The sequence below is a fragment of the Vigna umbellata genome, chromosome 6 (assembly GCF_029865625.1).
Source record: "Vigna umbellata cultivar VRB3 chromosome 6, Vumbellata_1.0, whole genome shotgun sequence".
Lineage (NCBI taxonomy): Eukaryota > Viridiplantae > Streptophyta > Magnoliopsida > Fabales > Fabaceae > Vigna > Vigna umbellata.
The window spans coordinates 27168224-27187045 of NC_142170.1; the positions used below are offsets into that span (position 1 = coordinate 27168224).

Below are 18822 nucleotides of genomic sequence, written 5' to 3' on the forward strand. Positions count from 1 at the left end.
TTTTATTTGTTAATTCTTTTATAATATAAATTTTATTTGTTAATTCTTTTATAATATAAATTTTATTTGTTAATTCTTTTATAAACAATGATAAGATGATACACTTTTATATTCATTTAATATATAATGATAGAAATGAATTTTTATACTTTTTAAAGTTATATTCATTTAATACATAATACAATACAAGAATTAAATAATTATAAAAAAATGAATTTTTATACTTTTTCAAAAAATAAAAATAAAAGATAACGTCAAATGTAAAATTTGTGTTAAAATATTATTATTGCTATTTTATTGAATATCGTAGAGTTGTGTACGATTAGCTAAAACAAATCTATTATTTTATTTAGTTTAAAGAGAAAATACAAACATTTGAAGTGAGTTCCATGAACCCATGGATTCGGATAAATATATAATAAATTGTGAAGCCATACATTATACAGAAAATCAACCTAATTTACTTGACATGTTAATACACATTTAAGACACCTCAACTTAGGATGCATAATTACACCCCAAATCAAGAAATGATGGCAATTAGGCGTGCAAGATACCTCAATTTTAAAATACCAAATTATGGTATAATATCTGGAAACACCAAGCTGCTGAGGGCGTTGGGTTCATTTTATTAGTTAATTGATGAGTTTATGTTGAAATGCAGGCAGGCGACAAGGAAGTGGTGCGCTATATCGCATTCAACTCCTTCTATTTATAGTTTGTATCATTCATTCAATTAGAAATTGGGGTTTGTTCACTTTACACTTATCTCTAATTTGAGCCCTACCTAGTCGTACACGTAAACATAAATGTGTAGTAGCTAGTGATGTGCTTCTTTGATGCATTGCACCTTTCATTATTCTTCATTTTGTTCACACACTACACTTGGTTGTGGTTGTGCTGTGAGGTCCTACAACATGACACGCACATCAAACCTAGCACAGCAACTCTCACCTCACACCCTTTTAAGGAAAGAGAAAAAATCTTCACTTTCACACAGCCACACCTTCACCAACGTCTCTAACCACCGCTAAATGCTAACCACTCCCATTTTCTTAATTATAACTATAATCTTTTATCAACTCTTTCTAATTCTATTCTCTGCACTAAACCATACAAAAATTCAAAAATTAATCGGACATTTTATTTAGACATATAAAAGGGTTACAACTTCCAGTAATCAAGATTATATGCTAACTTTGTCTTAAATTAGAAACCAATAAAGGAAAACTTGTTGTTAAACACACAACATCATAATCATCCTACAGTAAAAAACCAGTACTCTATTGTAAGCGGTTAGATTATAAGTTAATGATGAAAGAGCTAAAATATCTTGGTCCATCGTACGGTTCAGAGACTCTTGCTTTCCCCAACACGAAACGTCGTCGTAGCGAGTGGTTGAAATCTCCTCCAACAATCATCCTCATCCTCCGTCATACGCCACCTCCGTTGAGATGCGCAACCCTTCCAAACCCCTGCTTTCACGCAATAAACCAACATAAATAATTAAATTAATAAATAAAAATAATATATACAAATAAGCGATTGTTCGTCGTCGGAAACAAAAATTAAATAAAGCAAACCTGCGGATCACGGCCGGATACACCGTCGTCGTCGTTCTCGCGTTGTCGTTTCAACGAGGATGTTGTCGTTTCCGGTTCACATACGGAAACAGAAGCACCTTCGTCGTCGTCGTTTTTGCACCCGCTGAACGACGACCACTCGCTGCTGGAGGAGCTCGCCGGCGGAGGCGGTGTGGAGGACCACGGCACGACCTGGTTCTCGCCGTCTTCCTCGCCGGAGACATCGTCATCCTCCGTGCTTGGTTCCTCGTCATTGCCGGATTCGGTCTCGTCCGGTTCTTCTGCGGCGGAGGCGGCGCAGCGGTGGCAGATGGAGGCGGCGTTAGAGAGTCTGGCTCCGGCGGCCTTCCACGGCGTGGGAGAGTGGCACGTACGGCAGAGTAGGGTTCGCGAGTGTCTGGCGACCAAGAAGTTTGCGCCGTGAACCTTTGCGTCGCAGTCCCAGCATAAGCTGGCCTGGTCCGACTCGCAGAAAATCCTGGCCGGAAGCTTACACAGTTCGCACTTCTTCATCTTCCACTCACACGAAAGACGATCGTTTCGAAAGTTTGTGTTTTTTTTATTCTTTTCTTTTTCTCTCTGTTTATTTTGTGCGATTTTCTTTTTCTTTTTACTTTCTCTCTCCGTTGGAAGATTTGAAGAAAGGAAAAAAAGAAAGGGAAGAAAGAGGCTCTGATTGTCGGCGAAATTTATAAAGGAAATTCCAACCTCTGCAGCTTCTGTACTCTGCCGTTTCATCTTTTTTTATTTCGAAACCAAAAATTCGTTTTTCTTTATAATAATAATATTTTTTCTTTCTCTTTTCAATATTATTGGAATAAAACGGTTTAATTATGGTACTCATTGGATCTTTTTAGATCAAGACTAAAGAAGAGAGCATTAACATATAAAAATAATACAATAATAGATAATTCATATGATATTTGAATTGCCAGATTCGAAGTATAAGATATTTGAATATAATTGATATAATTCAAATAACAACTCAGAGTTTCACGTAACTTGCATTATTATTCGAATGATGAAATATAAATTTGAATAAAAGGAAGACATTCGCGTCTTTGTTAGCATTTTATGTATTTGAATAATTGGTAAAAACAACTTCGAATATTTGATAAGGGACAAAAATAGTTCCAATAACACTTCGCATATTTAAATAAGTTGTAAAAATATTTGAATAAAACATCTAGTGAAGAATTCGATTAAAACAATTTAATTTAAATCTTTAAAGGTAGAAAGGTAATTCTACTATTCTCTTATTTTATATTTATAATTTTTTTAATCAAAAACAATTTAATTTTAATTTGTCTATAATTTCCACTTTATTTACAACACATTGTTCAGTTTTCTCTCTCTGTTTCCTTTTTCTTTTATATATTTCATTCTCCTTCTTTCCTCACACTATTTGTTCTTCTTTTTTTCTACACACGAGGTTATCGGTGTAACATCCCGTTTTTTTTAAAATGATATTTGATAATTTTTTATTTTTATAATAAATATATTTTTTAATTTTAATAAAATATCTATGGAACTCTGAAAAATATAGCTGAGAGAAGTTAAAATGTGAAAGATATCACATGATCTATGTTTAAAATTTCGATTATATAAGTTATTGATTTTGTACGAATAATATTAAAAAGTGTGTCCTACGTCATCTTTATTGCATATTATCAATATTTAAACACAATTAATGTGTTTTCTTTTGCGTGTAGCAAGGGAGTTTTTGCTCTTGTAACATCCTCATTGATGTTTTTATGAGTCGAAATTTGTGTACTTCATGTTTTTATTTTAATTTTGACATCATGGTAAATTCTTGACTAGTGATCCAACTTTAATAAGCTCTTATTACAACAATACAATATAATTAGAAAAGAGAATAGGTTTTTTCTTTTTTTTTCATTAGTAATTTCTTTAAATAACCAACTTATGTTAACTTCCACGTATTTAATGAGCATGGTTTTCTTCTATTTTTTCAGAGAGATAATTTCCACATTTTTAAGAATAATTTCAAATAATTTTATTCAATCATTGATGTTTTAATAAAAACAAAACAAAACAAATTAGATGAAGCATGATTTATGTTCTAAATCGATATTTTAAAACACACTAAATTGAGAATGATAATATCACATGATTTTTTACACAAATATTCAACTTGAGCATAGAAAGATGATTCACTTATAAGTTTTTTTATTAAAATTCTCATATAAATGATGTTTAAAAAATTTCACGTATGTAATATATTTGATATGAAAAATTACATATAAAGAAATTATATTTTTCAAAAACCTATTTACAAGAATTTTTTTAATGAAAATCTTATTAGTCAACATATTCATATTTAAACAACCCATTTAAGTAATTTTTTTATTTTTTTTATAGCATTACAACTAGTAGATATAAACGAAAGAATAACATAATGAACACTGAAAATACGTTGACTAGACATGAGAAGAGGTGTTGTCTTATATGATTCTCGGCCCCAATTTCTCATTTCATGACTTTGATTGATCATATTATAAAACCAAGCACATGTTTTGTTTTGTTTTTCCGAAAATTAAGAATGTACTTTTGATATAATAAAATAATATTAACACGAGCAAATAATATACGCAGAGCATAATCAGTAAATAAATGAATTAGAATAAGATTGTTTGAATTTAACTAAGAATTTTATTCAACTATTAAATATGTATAAGATTAAGTATTTAAAAAGAAAATTTAATTTTATATAATAGTTTTGTTGAAGTTAAAGAAGTAAAATATATGGAAATATTAAATATTGGGATAAAAAAGATAACTAAGAAGAATTTGGACATTGGAGTAAATGAGACGGGTGATAATAATTGTGAAAGGAAGAAGAGCTAGGTAGTGTGGAATGAAAGCATGGAGAAGGAATGGGAGTGTATGGTTTTGTGGTGTCAGGCGTCGCCAGGTGTATCCTCCTCAGGGAACACCAACCCTTTTTTTCTGTGGCCTCTATTGTAAATTCACACTTTAATAATTACTATTAATGGATAATAATAATAATAATTAAATCATTTCCTTTTTCAATTGATTAAAAATTTGAAAATAAATGAATGGTTGGTCTGGGATATTTTTGAGTGTGGGTGTGATGCGTTGCCAGGTGGCACAAATATACTCTGAAGATTCCGTTTGCTTACGTGGACACTCTGTGATGTGGGATTCGCGTGATTTTGATTTCCCTTCCGTCTCCAGCCATCTCTCACGCGCTTCTCCACGTTCTGCCTCACGCCAACCTCTACCGTTCCTATTCCTATCTTATTAATTAATATTTTTCATTTATCTATTTTTCTCCGCTCTTCATATAAACCTTTAAAATAAAAACATAACTTTTTTATATAAATATTGGAATGTTATTAGTATTTTATTAATTTTTTTTTAATAGTATTTATTTAGGCTTTATTCAATTGAATACATTTACTGTTGGGAAAGAATAACATATATGGATATGCAGATATTGTTCCTGTTTAGATTTATAGATTTGAGATCAACGTTGATTTGCGGGATCTCTTCCATTTTGAAGGAGCGACAATTTATGATGATGTTTACTATGATTTTTGTTTAATTTTATTTTATTGTTTCTTTCTTTTTTGTCTTCCTATTCTATACTTTATCTCAAAGAAACATAGGTTTTTATTCCTCCTCACCTTATTGCAATGCTTTTTGGAACTGTGTAAGTTAAAATAGAAAAGAAGAAAAAAAATAGGTAAAAAAAGAAGAAGAAAAGGAATTGGGATAAGAACCAATTATCGTTTCAGCCAGAGAAATGAGGGGTGACTTACCCCTGTATTAGATCTTTTTTTTATTAATTTTACATTCTTTTACTTATATTTTTACTAATAATAATTATAATAATAATAATATAATAAGATGTTTTAAGATCTATTTTACAATTTGAAAAAAAAATATAACAATTGAAATTAAAACCATATTTTGACAAAACATAAAGTAATAATAATAATAATAATAATAATAATAATAATAATAATAATAATAATAATAATGATAATGATAATAGTAATACTAATAATAATAGTAATAATGAAAATAAAATAATAATAATAATACAATTTTTTCATGTTAAAAATTCATTTTTATTCTTTTCTCTTTTTATAATAATTTTTACAATTACAATTTTATATTACTTTTCCTACTAAAGATATAATTTTTATCAATTAAACAAATTTTTTTTATCTGTCACATTGATCAAATCCTACACTAATCTTTACAAACTTTACTTTCAAATTCACCTTCACTCACTTTCAAACTCACTAAAATGAACAACAATCAATTAATCCTTAAATGTCCTCAAATATATCCATTAACTTTTCCCAAATCAATCTTCTAAAGTGAATATAGTCTTAGAAAGATTGTTTGCGTATGATTTGCTTTTTTGTAAAATGAGAATTGGCTTCATTTGATTATATTTATAAAATTTGGGATAAAAAATTAAATATTTGAATGAATAAGTGTCATAATAAAATTATATATATATATATATATATATATATATATATATATATATATATGAATAAAATTTAAATCTAACACATTCTTATATAATCTACTTATAATTATTGATACATATCTGATTGATGTTGAATTTTTAATATAATCAAATAATTTTATTAACATTTTTTATTTTGATTTACAAAAATAAATATGCTTTTAACAATTTATTGATTCAAATTTATAAATACTATATACTTAATTAACAACTTAAATTTCTCAACAAGTATTTTATTTTTCATCAATATTTTTTTATATTTTATTTACATTTTTATTTTTTTTAAAAAAATAGATAAGACATCAATGGGAGGAGATTTAAGAAAATACAAGAAAAATAGAAACTCAAATGTCAACCTTGTTTTCTAGACCAGGATTAAGTAAGTTTCAAGTTTGTAATAAATTTTGATATACTTTTTTTCCATTAGTTTGGTGATGAAGATGTTATATTGATTTATAATTTTGTTTACTTGTTTCTATGTATTAATAGATGTAGAGTACGAGTTTAATATACAAATGATATTACTTTTATTGAAAACGTATTGGATAACGATGTCGCCATTCTTCTTGATAGCTTCCAAACAATTTTTATTGATGAAATTGTTCATATTATCCAAACAATTTTTCACGACAACAATTAATTCGTCGTTTTATAACAATATTATTTTATATTAATCAAAAGACATAATTATATTTCTTAACCAAAGATAAATAATTATTCTTGTAGGACAAAAAAAATAGTGCAAAGACTCCACAATAAACTTTTTTTTCTTTCACTCTTTAACCTTCTAGCCGATATGTCTCTTAATTTAGGTCTCGTTCTAAGCCGAGAATGAATGTTTTTGCGAAAGATACTTTAATACTCAAGTCAAAGATGTGTATCGACGAGAGTAATAAGTGTTGTAATAATAAAAACATAATTAATTACCTTGTTAAGTCTGTTATTTATATTAAGTTTACTTACAAAAGAAACTTTAACACTCAAGTTAGTGGTATACATCAGCAAAAATAATAAATATTGTAATAATGAACAAGTAATTAATTATTTTTGTGTTATTTATATTATGTTTGTGGACCCTTACTATGCCTAGTCCACATGAATAATCATGGTAATTAACTTGCTTAATGGTAATTAACTTGCTTAATGATATGCTAATACATTTAACTTCCTAACCTTAATCCTTACTGACACAATGTGATAATGCCAAAGTGATCACAGTCATTGCATATGTTCACAGCTGTTTGAAATGATACTAGGTAGGTATGATTCGTGTTCACAGCTGTTTGAAATGATACTAGGTAGGTATGATTCGAGATCATTTTGGTCATAGAAAAACAATGGAATATCAGTCATAATGAACCGATGTGGTATTAAGGAAGCTTGAGACAACCTCAAAGATATAGATCAAAATGGTCTCAGATACATATTATACACTAACTATGGTGAAAAAGTAAGATAATAACTACGCAATTCAATTAATCGAAAAATTAAATATTAGGAATTCAATACAAAAATATTAATTTTTTGAATACTTTATAAACAAAATAAACTAATAAAGACTCAATTATAAATACCCAATTTTGTAATATTATACTAAGTTATTATTTGAAAATTACTATATTGAACTTTCTCAATAAAGTTAATTTATTTGTTTTATAAGAATTTTTTTTTACCAAACATGTTTTTGTTCAAAATCTTGATTGAAAGTAAAAATATTAAATAATTAAATAAATTATAATAAACATTAACGGGAGAAGAGAAAATATTTTCACTACGCTCAACATTTATAACACAAGTTGGAAAAAAAAACAGTGGACTACGAAGTATGAATTTATAATATATTTATTAAGAGTTTAAGAGATTGAATGTTCCACCATCGTTTACACGATAAATTTATTTCAAGTGCATTAAATGATATTGTTAAGATTAATTATTATACATATATAGAGTATTGTTTATTTTGAAATTTTATTAGTTACGGTTTTATCTTTAAAAGAGATAATAAAAATAGATGAAATGAAAAATAAATATTTAAAAAATTATTTTAAACATGAACTTATCATATTGATGTAAAATTATTAAGTATGGTAGAAACTCTAAGATTTTTGTTTTGTTTTGTTTTTTACTTTTTAATATAAGTTATATAGAAACCTAAACGAAAAATCTTTGGGATGGTATATTAATGAAATAACATTAAGAGTGACCTCTCGAGAAAATGTTCCTAAAATGAACATTTGGGAACGTAATCTCGAAATACAGTTTTTGAAAAAAAATTCTCCACCAATTCCGAATTACGTGTTTTGGAATAGTCTATTTTCAATGCATCCGGAATGAGTTTTCCAAATTATAAAACTAGTCTTCTAGAAACATGAATACGAAAATACAGTTAGCACCTCCCACCAAATATGCATCACGTGTTCCAAAAACATATTTTTCGGTAAACTCAACTACGCCATTTTGGCCAACACAACACTAACAGAACAAACAACGGAACTACCTAACACAAGCCTGTATCTGTTTCTCGGAGTGAATTTGAAACAGGGAATTTACGTGAATTAGAGACGAAAGAAAGATAAAAGTTAGATTGTTTGTATTATGTGATGGGTTATGAAAAGATTATTATTTTATTCTTGAATATGAAAATAATTTAAAATAAAATATAATTATTATAAATTATGTTAGAATGAGATGTGAGTTATTATAAATTGATAAAGTTTTATTGAAATAAAATAAAATTGCTACAAATTAAATTGAAATAAATTGTGAATGATTAATTTAAATAAATTATTATTATTATTATTATAAATTGATGAAGTTTTATTGAAATAAAATAAAATTGATAGAAATTAAATTGAAATAAATTTTGATTGAATAATTTAAATAAATAATAATAATAATAATAATAATTATTATTATTATAATGATAGTTATTATTAATATTATTATTTTAGTTATTCTTAATAATAAATGTTTCGGACGGTGAGATCAAGAGTTATTCTTTCATATTTTATGTTGTTTTACTTTGTTTTAACTGTGGTTCTTCTTCCAACATACGTTTTGTGGTTCTTCTTCCAACGTACGTTTTTAGTCCAATATCCCATAAGTGTGTTTTACGTTATTAATCATAATGAGTTTATGTTGGTGACTTTAATATGCAAGGTATTGAATGGTTCCAACGAGAATTGACGGATTAGTCAATGTTATTCTGAAAGTTCTAGAGTATTCTTAGTAAGAATTGATCGATCGATCATTTTAGAAATGAGTTAACCGGACAGCCTATACGGTACACTAACATTATTATTATTATAATTATTATTTAGTTTTCTTTTTCTACAACTTATTTTTCTTATATGTTCCTTCTTAATTCTTTTGTTCTAGAGAGCTTTTTCTTCATATTTCTTTTGTAGTATTTTTCACCCACAATCAGCACTAGCAAGGAGAAGGAGAAGTCGCACGCACAAGACATGTCATCGCAACACAACAATTACTACAACATAATGCACATTCAAAATGTGAGAGATTGTGTAAAATATATATGAATAAGTTCCCGCTTAACAAGTAAAGAGGAGACCATCAATTCTCTTTTAAAAAAATAGGGAGAAGAGAATCAATTCTTGGAGAGCGAGAGTATCTTCTTTTGGTCATGAATTTCGTTTTTTTTTCATGCGAAAATACAGTGAGAATTAAGAGACAAATCACTAGTGCAGAAAGGGTTTTAGACTTATGTTATTTTGTGCTTTTAACGTCAGATCCCGATCCGACGTCTTTATGGGTGACGTTAATGGGACGTCGGACCTATAGAGTTTGACGTCTATAAAGACGTCGGATTACACCAAAACCGACGTCTAAGGGCACTATAGACGTCAGACATGACATTAACCGACATCTACTGCAGCTCGTGTCTTTGGGTCGCGTAGTAGCACCTTCTTCCTTTGCTAATTTCCTCATAAGAAAAACTTGCGTCTTTTGGATCTCTTATGGCATTTCAACCGAAAACCGAATCTGGGTCCTTGCCTAGTTCCATTGCAACCGCTAATGAAAAAGAATACGATGACATGAGAACTAGGCAAGGACCCAGGTTCGGTTTTGGGTTGAAATGCTATAAGAGATCCAAAAGACGCAAGCTTTTCTTATGAGAAAACTAGCAAAGGGAGAAGGTGTTACTACACTACTTAAAGACACGAGAAAAACTGCACCAAAACACAACGAAAACTCATTTTAATCGGTTCAAATGGAAGATAATCCATCAAAGACTAATTTAATCGGAGTAAAAGTAAGTTTAAACGGTTCAAAAGAGATAAAACGGACTTGGAAATGCAATGTCGCGGAGAGAAAAGGCGAGGAGAAAGATGATGAAATTCTTGTAACCACGGGTTCGCAATTTCTGATTTAACAGGAATCAAGACGTCGGTGCCCCAGTGCCCGACGTCTATTCTCGACTAGACGTCGGGGACCTCACTAATATGACGTCCATTCGATTTAAAAATTAATATTCGCGGTGTATATAAACATCAGAGGTAAGGGGAGTCGACGTCCAAAACAACTTTTCACCTACCCTGTCAGGCCATTTAGGCGTCGGATGTAAAGGGGACCGACGTCTCAATGACTATTTAGACGTTGGTTATGCACCTGTAACCGACGTCTAGACGTCGGCCCCCCATGAACCGACATCGCCAAGGCCAACTTATTTACCAAAATGCCACCGATAAATTATTTTACATTGGATATTGTGTGATCCGACGTTTAAGGAGTGACGTTAAATGTCATTTCTACTGGTGAATGAGTAATTTTGTATGATATAAGGTGATTTTTTCTTCTCATTCCAGTGAGAGAGTTTTTTTAACATCTCTCATAAATTCATGCTCGTTTTTTTCTTCAAATCGTGTGAATCAAACGAGAGTTGCATTCACTTTTTTATAGTTGAGCGCAGTAAATTATTGGAAATAAACAGAAGCTAACTTTCACAAACCACCACACCCTCCTTCACCAATACTTGTCGGAGTAATCTCTCCATGTTACAGCAACTCCTACAAATCACCGTCTCCTGAAGGACACCTTTCAAATAAAACTCACAAGAGTAAAATTGGAATTCCAAAAACGGAGAGGATGCTGATAGAAATTGATGGCGGTGCAGGAAGCAATTTTTCCGATTGATGCTTAATTGAGCCTTATGAGAATATGGGTTTTTTCTTCAGTTCTTTTTGTGGTTTACTTTTTGGGAGGGTTATTTCGTGGGTAGCCCAAACCCAAAACATTGGACATGAATGAGAGTGATTTGGGAGGAATTTATTGAATAAACAGATGATATTAGACCTAAACATATACTAGTTGCTTATTCTTGCTTAAAAAAAAAAGAAACTAGTTTGGTTATTCAATAGACGAGAATTCATTTCATAATCTAATATTATTTGGATTAGGTTAGTAGGGTTCCTAGGTTGAATTGGATCCATGATCCTCTCTAATCGTTTGCCAGTCTTCAGAAATGTGGATTAACATATAACCAGTTAGGTCTTCGAAACAATTAAATTTAAAAGCTTGTTTGGATTTTAGCTAAAACCTACAAATCATGACGACAAAACCTTTGTTCCTGGAAGATGCAATTGCCATTTACTTGCTACCATGAAACAGGTACATAATGTCACTATCTCCAATATTATATTATAATGTGAAAGGAAATTAGAAACACACTTTTTGACCTTTTAGAGAACAATTAGAACCTGCTAGGGAGGTGTCTTATTCTGAATTCACACCAAACTTTGAATTCACTTATGAAGTGAAATGCTTTTTTGATGTTAACACCTTATAGCAAAAATAATCGTAAATAAATATCCACAGATAAAATTTGTGATAAATAATTAATGTAAATGAGTAAGATGTTTATCATATTATACTATTGGCATCCCAATCTTCACTCTATAAAATAAATACAGGTCAGACACAGAAACCACTACACACCCTTGCAACCAAAACCCTAATATCATCTTTGCAGTAAAACTCAAACACCATCTCAGTCAGTCACTCACTCGAAATTCAAGTGCACCTGTTTCTCACAAAGATGGTGAAAACCCCATCTTGTGACAAAAGTGGACCGGGGAAGGATACTTGGACTCCGGAGGAAGATAGAAAATTAATTGCCTATGTCACCAGATATGGTTTCTGGAATTGGAGACAACTTCCCAGGTTTGCAGGTACATATATTCAACACTTATGAAAGCTAAATAAGCCAATAAGTTTTAGTCAGGATTTTATAGTAAAAAATTCATTCATTACCTTTCTCATTGATTTTTAGGTCTGGCAAGGTGTGGGAAAAGTTGTAGATTGAGATGGATGAATCATCTGAGGCCGAAAATCAAAAGAGCGAACTTCAGTTCAGAAGAAGAAGAATACATCATCAGAATGCACACAAAGCTTGGTAACAGGTATCTGTCATCATCACTTCCTTATGCTTCAATACAATGAAATCTACCCTCATATCAAAATACCGATCGTTCAAAATAGTGTACAGGTTCTCGTTCAATAACGTGAATATTGAAAACACGGGAATGTTAATCTTATGATTCCATTGCTTGCAGATGGTCTGCTATTGCGGCTGAGTTACCAGGAAGAACAGATGTGGAAGTAAAAAACCATTGGCAGACCACTCTCAAGAAAAGGTCTCAAGAAGAAGCACTCGCGAAAGAAGAAACTACTTCAAAATCATCAAAAAATAAAGAATCCACGAGTAATGGTGTTCATGTTCCTTTTCCTGCTTCTTCCCAGAATTCAAATGATTCTGCAGACATATCATTCTCGTCACTTTCATCCTCCAGCGACGAGTATTCCTCAGGGCCCTGTTTCCCTTAAGGTGAATAAGCATTTGTCTTAGTCAGCAATTGAGTAGTGGAAATATTGTTTCACATGGATAACTACTATTTTGACTATCCACTGAAAAGTTCACTGAAAGGTAATATGATCAAAGTCAATTTCTATATTTGTAAAAAAAAGAAGCAAATAATAATAATAATGAAAAATAGTATCAAATGCGTATAAAAACTTTTTTATCATCACATTATCATTGTATTTTTAGTTGTAGGCTGTGAGTTTGCAATTTTAGACTTAAATTGAATGATAAATCAAAGCGTAAAACAGTATAGTAATTATAGGAGTAGAAATTTAAAAAAAAAAGTGACAAAAAAAGTATGGAAAAGTGGAGCCGCTAATTATAGAATATCAACAATCATGCTATCTTAAGATTAAAGGTGGTTGATGATTCCATTCTTTCGTACGAGTTTGATTTAGGTTTTATTGCTTTTGTATTTTTTTAATAAACTTTTTTAAAAGTAGGAGTGTCGAAATAATGGTGGTTGTAGGCTTATTCGAGATTGTAAAAAACATATATTTTGATTGACTACTTTAAACGGTTATAAATCTTGTTTTTCTGAATTGTAATTAAATTTATGAGATTTGTACGTGGTAGGAAAAACATACAAATCTATCATTTAAAAAAAATTATAATTTTTTATACTAGTTTATTCCATAACAAATATAAAAAATAGATATTTTAAACTAGGTAAACACTACAAGAAACGTGCTTATTACCGGCAAATAATTACAAACGGCCAAGTGTCCTTCGGTTTGTGATATGCCGTAATTTACCGACGGATATGAACCTTCGGTATTGTGCTCGATGACTTAACCTAAATTTTGGGTATTCCCTCCCTCGTTTGCAATTTCAGCAGTTCCCTTTCCCCCAAATATCTCTCTTCTCTTCCCCTGAAATTGAAATCTAAGGGCGTGTGAGGGTACCCCCAAATTTATCCTCCTTCGTTTTGGTTCCTCCCAAATTTCTCCTCCTTCGTTTGGTTTCCTTTTGTTTGCGTATCATCGGTCCCTTCCATCTTCTGTTGGCATAGCGATGTTGTGAAGAGCGCGAGCAATTCCGGTGGTTGAGCGGATTCGTGCAATCGCGGAGGGTGCCTCCCTTTTAAGTTCATAATCATTTGTAGAGGGAAACACCTCCGATGGCGACGGCAGCAGAGCCAGAAGCGAAGATCTACTAGTGCCACGAATGCGATATGAGTGTGTCCCTCACGCTCCTTCCCTTGCCTCTCCATTGTCCCCATTGCCATACCTCCTTCCTCGAACTGATGGACTCTCCCTTCTCCCAAAACGACGCCGAATCACCCCTCTTTGACGTTTTCCAGGACACGCTCTTACTCCTCTCCTCCAAGCCCCTCTCTGCCAAACCCCGCCCTCTCCCCTCCGTCAACGTCACACCCTCACTCCTTTCCGCGCTCGACCCCAACGGTGTCGTTTTCTCCGCTGTGTGCAAAGACCAAATTTTCCTCGACACTGAGGCCAAACAGTTGCCCTGCAAACACCTCTTCCATGCCGATTGCATCACGCCGTGGCTCGACCTCCACACGTCGTGCTCGTTGTGCAGGCTACCATCTCTACAAATAAACTCTTTTTCATCTTTCCGCATTTTTACTTTGCTTTCTTTCTCACTACCAAAAAATTGACCCAATTCCGCAAAGGGATAAGCTTGGTTCCAGAGTGATATAAATTGCTCCGAATTGGGTTTTCTCTGAGAAAAAAACAATGATATTGATGGGTGTGTTCCCTTTTGAGCAAAGTTAGTGAGTTGTAGAGGCGGTGGCAGGGAATCGAAGCATGAGCGTAGAGGAAGATGACTCAGAGGGGAGAAGATTGAAACTTTGGCAAGATAAGGTGTTCAATTGTGGTTTGAAGAATTTCTAGTGCGATCTGGTGGCTGGGGCGTTGATGGGCGGTGTGGGCGTCGCATATTTAAGGCTTAGGCTTCAATTTCTTGTGTGGCCCTCAATTTCTCTCTCAAGGTTAGGCTTCCTCTTCATTTCCATTTTCTAACTGTTTTCTTTTTTTCTCTCCTCTCTCGTTATGCATAAGAAAGAATCATATTCCTCCATCAGTTGTGTTTGCTAGTTACTTATTTGTGTCACCTATGTTTGAGGGTTGAACTGATAATGTTAAGTCTGGAGGAATTGCTAGTAGCTATATTTTTAGTTTATCCTGTGCTATTATGATGTGTTTGCTTTTGTGTCAATTTGTCCCTGTGAGCATTTGCAATTAAATACCACTTGAGATTCTTAAAACCACCAAATTAGTCTCAGAATTACCAGAACCCATCAATTTTTAACTACAAAAATATTATTTTTATTGGTGAACTGACAAAAGATTGGCTCAAGGGTTAAAATAACATTTTATTGTTTCCAAGATTAGATTGATTGATTCTTGTAAATTCATGGAATAATTTGGTGTATTAATCAAAGAAAAATTACAGTTTGGGGTAAACAACTTAATGAATAATGAAGTCTTATGTAAAATATGATAAAATGAATTGAGGTATTTGATCATGTTTGGGGACATTGAATATGATCATGTTTGGATAATTTTTTCCAAAAGTATTGATAGGGAAAAATTAAGAATGAAAAAACATTATTATACGATAAAATGTATTTACGTATTAGTTAAAATAACCTTTTAGAGAAATTTAAAGTCATTTAACTTCTTCTTACTATTGATTTTAGATTATGGGATAAACTTATTTTACTTTTGCTTATTTTTATAAACTCTCTCAAAACTTAAAAAAAATCTTAGATTAAATGGAAGCTTAAATAAGCTCAAAATAAGTATAACATCTTTAACCATTTTCTGTTTGCTGCAGGATAGTCAATAAGTACTAATAATGCCTTATGTGAAAATTAAATTGCTCTTATCTCTTTGTCACTCTGTTTTATTGATCATATATCTTCTATTGAAAGGGACTAAATTATTGGTTATAAACTAATGGTGGTGTTGTTATGGTATATGATTGCAGGTATACAGTGTATTAAAATAATGTTGAAGTGGTATTAAAATATCGTGTAAAATATAGCTTTCTTTCTATGTTATGTATGAATTGATCAAGTGGATGAATCCTTCCCCGTGAACATGTTTTCTGTTTTCGCCTCAGATATTTTTGCTGCCAATATTGCTGATAGGAAAGGGGAAATATTTCACCCAACACCTTTTGATTTTTAAGGTTATTGAGATGCTCTATGTAACAATAATTTTTGTTATTGTGACTGATATTAAGTTAATTATATTAAGTTAACTAATAAGCTGCATTTAATTTTATTTAACAATTGTAATTAAATTTTGTTGCAGGTCGTGGCTGTGGCAGGGGTGGATATCGTGGAAGGGGTTGTGGCTTTAGATCAAATAGACCAATCCAAGCAGCTGAGGGCATTTTCTTCTTACATTTTTATGTAGATGTTTAGTTTTGAGATTGCTGCCACATAAGGCACTCTTTGTTTTAGACCTTAGTCAATTATACTTCTGTTTTGGCCCTGAATCTCATTCTTTAATTTTTATTTTATAAAGAAGTGTTTAAATTCATGCATTTTTCTTCTCTGATATATTTTTTCTTGTCTTTTAAAAAATATAATGTTCCAAGGGTGTGTGTTTTGATTTACCTGGACGATTTTCTTAGTTTGCCTCTGTCCTTTGGTCGTTACCGAAGGCTTTTGCCCTTCGGTAATTAGCAAAGGCTTTCGCCCTTCGGTAATTACCGAAGGCTTTCGGCCTTTGGTAATTACCGAAGGGCGGAAGCCCTCGGTAAATGTTAGCGACAAGGATTTATCGAGGGTTCTTTGGTCGTTGATAAGCCGTCTGTAATTATCTTTTATTGACGATTTTGGACTGTTTCTGAGGACTCCTGACCTTCGGTAATGCACATGCCTTTCTTTTTTGTAGTGAAAGTTTCAAACAACTAAAAAAATAGGTCTGAATCATATATTTAAAATTTTCACTTTTTAAATTGATTGAAGTCTCAACCAATATAAATCTGAATCATATATATTAAATTTTGTTTCTCAAATAAATTTTTAAACTGGTTTCAATTGATTTTGAAATCAATTTAAAAAGTTTAATACTTACTGTATTCTATATCGATTTTAAAACAAATTTAAAAGATCTATTTTAATTGATTTAAAAAGACTTTTCTACCGTAGTATTTTTTTAGGTCATTATTATTATTATTTTCTTCTTAACAAAACATAGCAACATCATCAGACTAATAATATCTTTTTCTTATTCAGCCGAATCACCGATATGTCTTGCTGTCAATTTGATCACATACTTGAATCATAAACAGTTTAACAATCCGAAAGCGCAAGTTGGATGAGACCATGTTCCTGGAAGATGCTATCGCTATTGACTTGCTACCATGACACATATACCTAATGCCACTATCTCCCCATATTATATTACAATGTGAAAGGAAGACTATAGAAACATAGTTTTTGACCTTGTAGAGAACGACTAGAATCTGCTAAGAAGGACCCTTATTCTGAACTCACACCAATATCTGAATTCATTATGAATAAAAAATATGCGTTTTGGACATGAACACCTCCACCGTGTAAAATAAATTACTGGTCAGACACAGAATCCATACACACCTTTGCTTACTACCACAATTCTACTATCATCTTGCAACTGTTTCTTACAAAGATGGTGAGAACCCCATCTTCTGACAACAGTGGACTGAGGAAGGGTGCTTGGTCTCCCGACGAAGATACGAAATTAGTTGCCTATATTACTAGATATGGTCACTGGAATTGGAGCCAACTTCCCAGGTTTGCAGGTAAATATTTTAACATTTTGTGAAAACTAAATATGCCAATAAATTTTAGTGAGTATTTATAGTAAAATATTTCTTCATTACCTTTTGCATTGATTTTTAGGTCTGGCAAGAAGTGGGAAAAGTTGTAGATTGAGATGGATGAATTATCTGAGGCCTAACGTCAAAAGAGGGAACTTCACTCCACAAGAAGAAGAATGCATCATCAGAATACACGCAGAACGTGGTAACAAGTATGTATCATCACTTCCTTATGCTGTAATACAATGAAATCTCCCCTCATATCAAAATACCCACCATTCAAAATGGTGTTACAAGTTCTTGTTCAATAACGTGAATATTGAAAACACGTAAATGTTTAACTTTATGATTCCATCGCTTGCAGATGGTCTGCTATTGCGGCTGAGTTACCAGGAAGAACAGATTTGGAAGTAAAAAACCATTGGCACACCACCCTCAAGAAAAGGTCTCAAGAAGAATCACTCGCGATAGAAGAAACTAGAGCTTCCAAATCATTAAAGAATAAGGAATCCATGGACTTGGTTCCCAACTGTAATGGTGCTGCTGTTCCTTTTTCTGCTACTTCCCAGATTACAAATAGTTCATCACCCTTATTCTCATTCTCGTCACTGTCATCGTCCAGCAAGGAGTTTTCCTCAGGGCCATGTTTCCCTTGATTAAGGTGAATAAGCATTTGTTTTAGTCATAAACTGATTAGAGGACAAACAACGTCATTATTTTTTATCATGGACTGAAACTTTAGAACTTGTTTAACTTTTTTAATCGAGGTTGTTTCAGATTATATATAATTGCTTGTGGACTTCGAAATCCCACTTAAATTGAATGATCAATCAAATCTTGAAATAGTATTGTAATTCTAGGTGAAGGAAGTGAAAAGAAAAGATGGCGAAGAGAGTATGTAAACATGGTGACTTAGAAAAATATGTTAAAACGTAAGAAACACTCGTATATCTCAACCAGGAAAGATAACCATCTACATCCAAATTTGAATTTCTACCTTTAACTTCATGTGAATTTTCAACAAGTTCAATTTCAAGTCTTGC

The 18822-nt window shown here is 31.7% G+C and overlaps 3 protein-coding genes across 4 annotated transcripts; 2 read left to right on the forward strand and 1 right to left on the reverse strand.

The window, feature by feature from the left end:
- Nucleotides 1–1122: 1122 nt before the first annotated feature.
- On the reverse strand, nt 1123–2324 carry LOC124846691 (uncharacterized). The gene is made up of 2 exons (XM_047324008.2): nt 1584–2324; nt 1123–1475 (listed from the first exon to the last, which is right to left on the reverse strand). The coding sequence occupies exons 1-2, from the start codon at nt 2319–2321 to the stop codon at nt 1434–1436; spliced, it is 780 nt and encodes a 259-aa protein (XP_047179964.2). The 5' UTR covers nt 2322–2324; the 3' UTR covers nt 1123–1433.
- Nucleotides 2325–12037: 9713 nt separating this feature from the next.
- On the forward strand, nt 12038–16516 carry LOC124825997 (transcription factor MYB4-like). Of its 2 annotated transcripts, XM_088093041.1 has the most exons (4): nt 12038–12302; nt 12404–12533; nt 12687–12958; nt 16282–16516. In XM_088093041.1, the coding sequence occupies exons 1-3, from the start codon at nt 12170–12172 to the stop codon at nt 12955–12957; spliced, it is 534 nt and encodes a 177-aa protein (XP_087949167.1). In that variant the 5' UTR covers nt 12038–12169; the 3' UTR covers nt 12958; nt 16282–16516. The 2 variants fall into 2 exon arrangements, 1 of the variants encoding a protein (XP_087949167.1); XR_007027801.2 differs by lacking the exons at nt 12038–12302; nt 12404–12533; nt 12687–12958 and adding an exon at nt 12965–14951.
- Nucleotides 16517–17238: 722 nt separating this feature from the next.
- Nucleotides 17239–18591, forward strand: LOC148197092 (transcription factor MYB15-like). The gene is made up of 3 exons (XM_088093040.1): nt 17239–17761; nt 17862–17991; nt 18144–18591. Exons 1-3 carry the CDS (start codon nt 17629–17631, stop codon nt 18433–18435), a joined length of 555 nt encoding a protein of 184 aa, XP_087949166.1. The 5' UTR covers nt 17239–17628; the 3' UTR covers nt 18436–18591.
- The last annotated feature ends 231 nt before the right edge of the window (nt 18592–18822 follow it).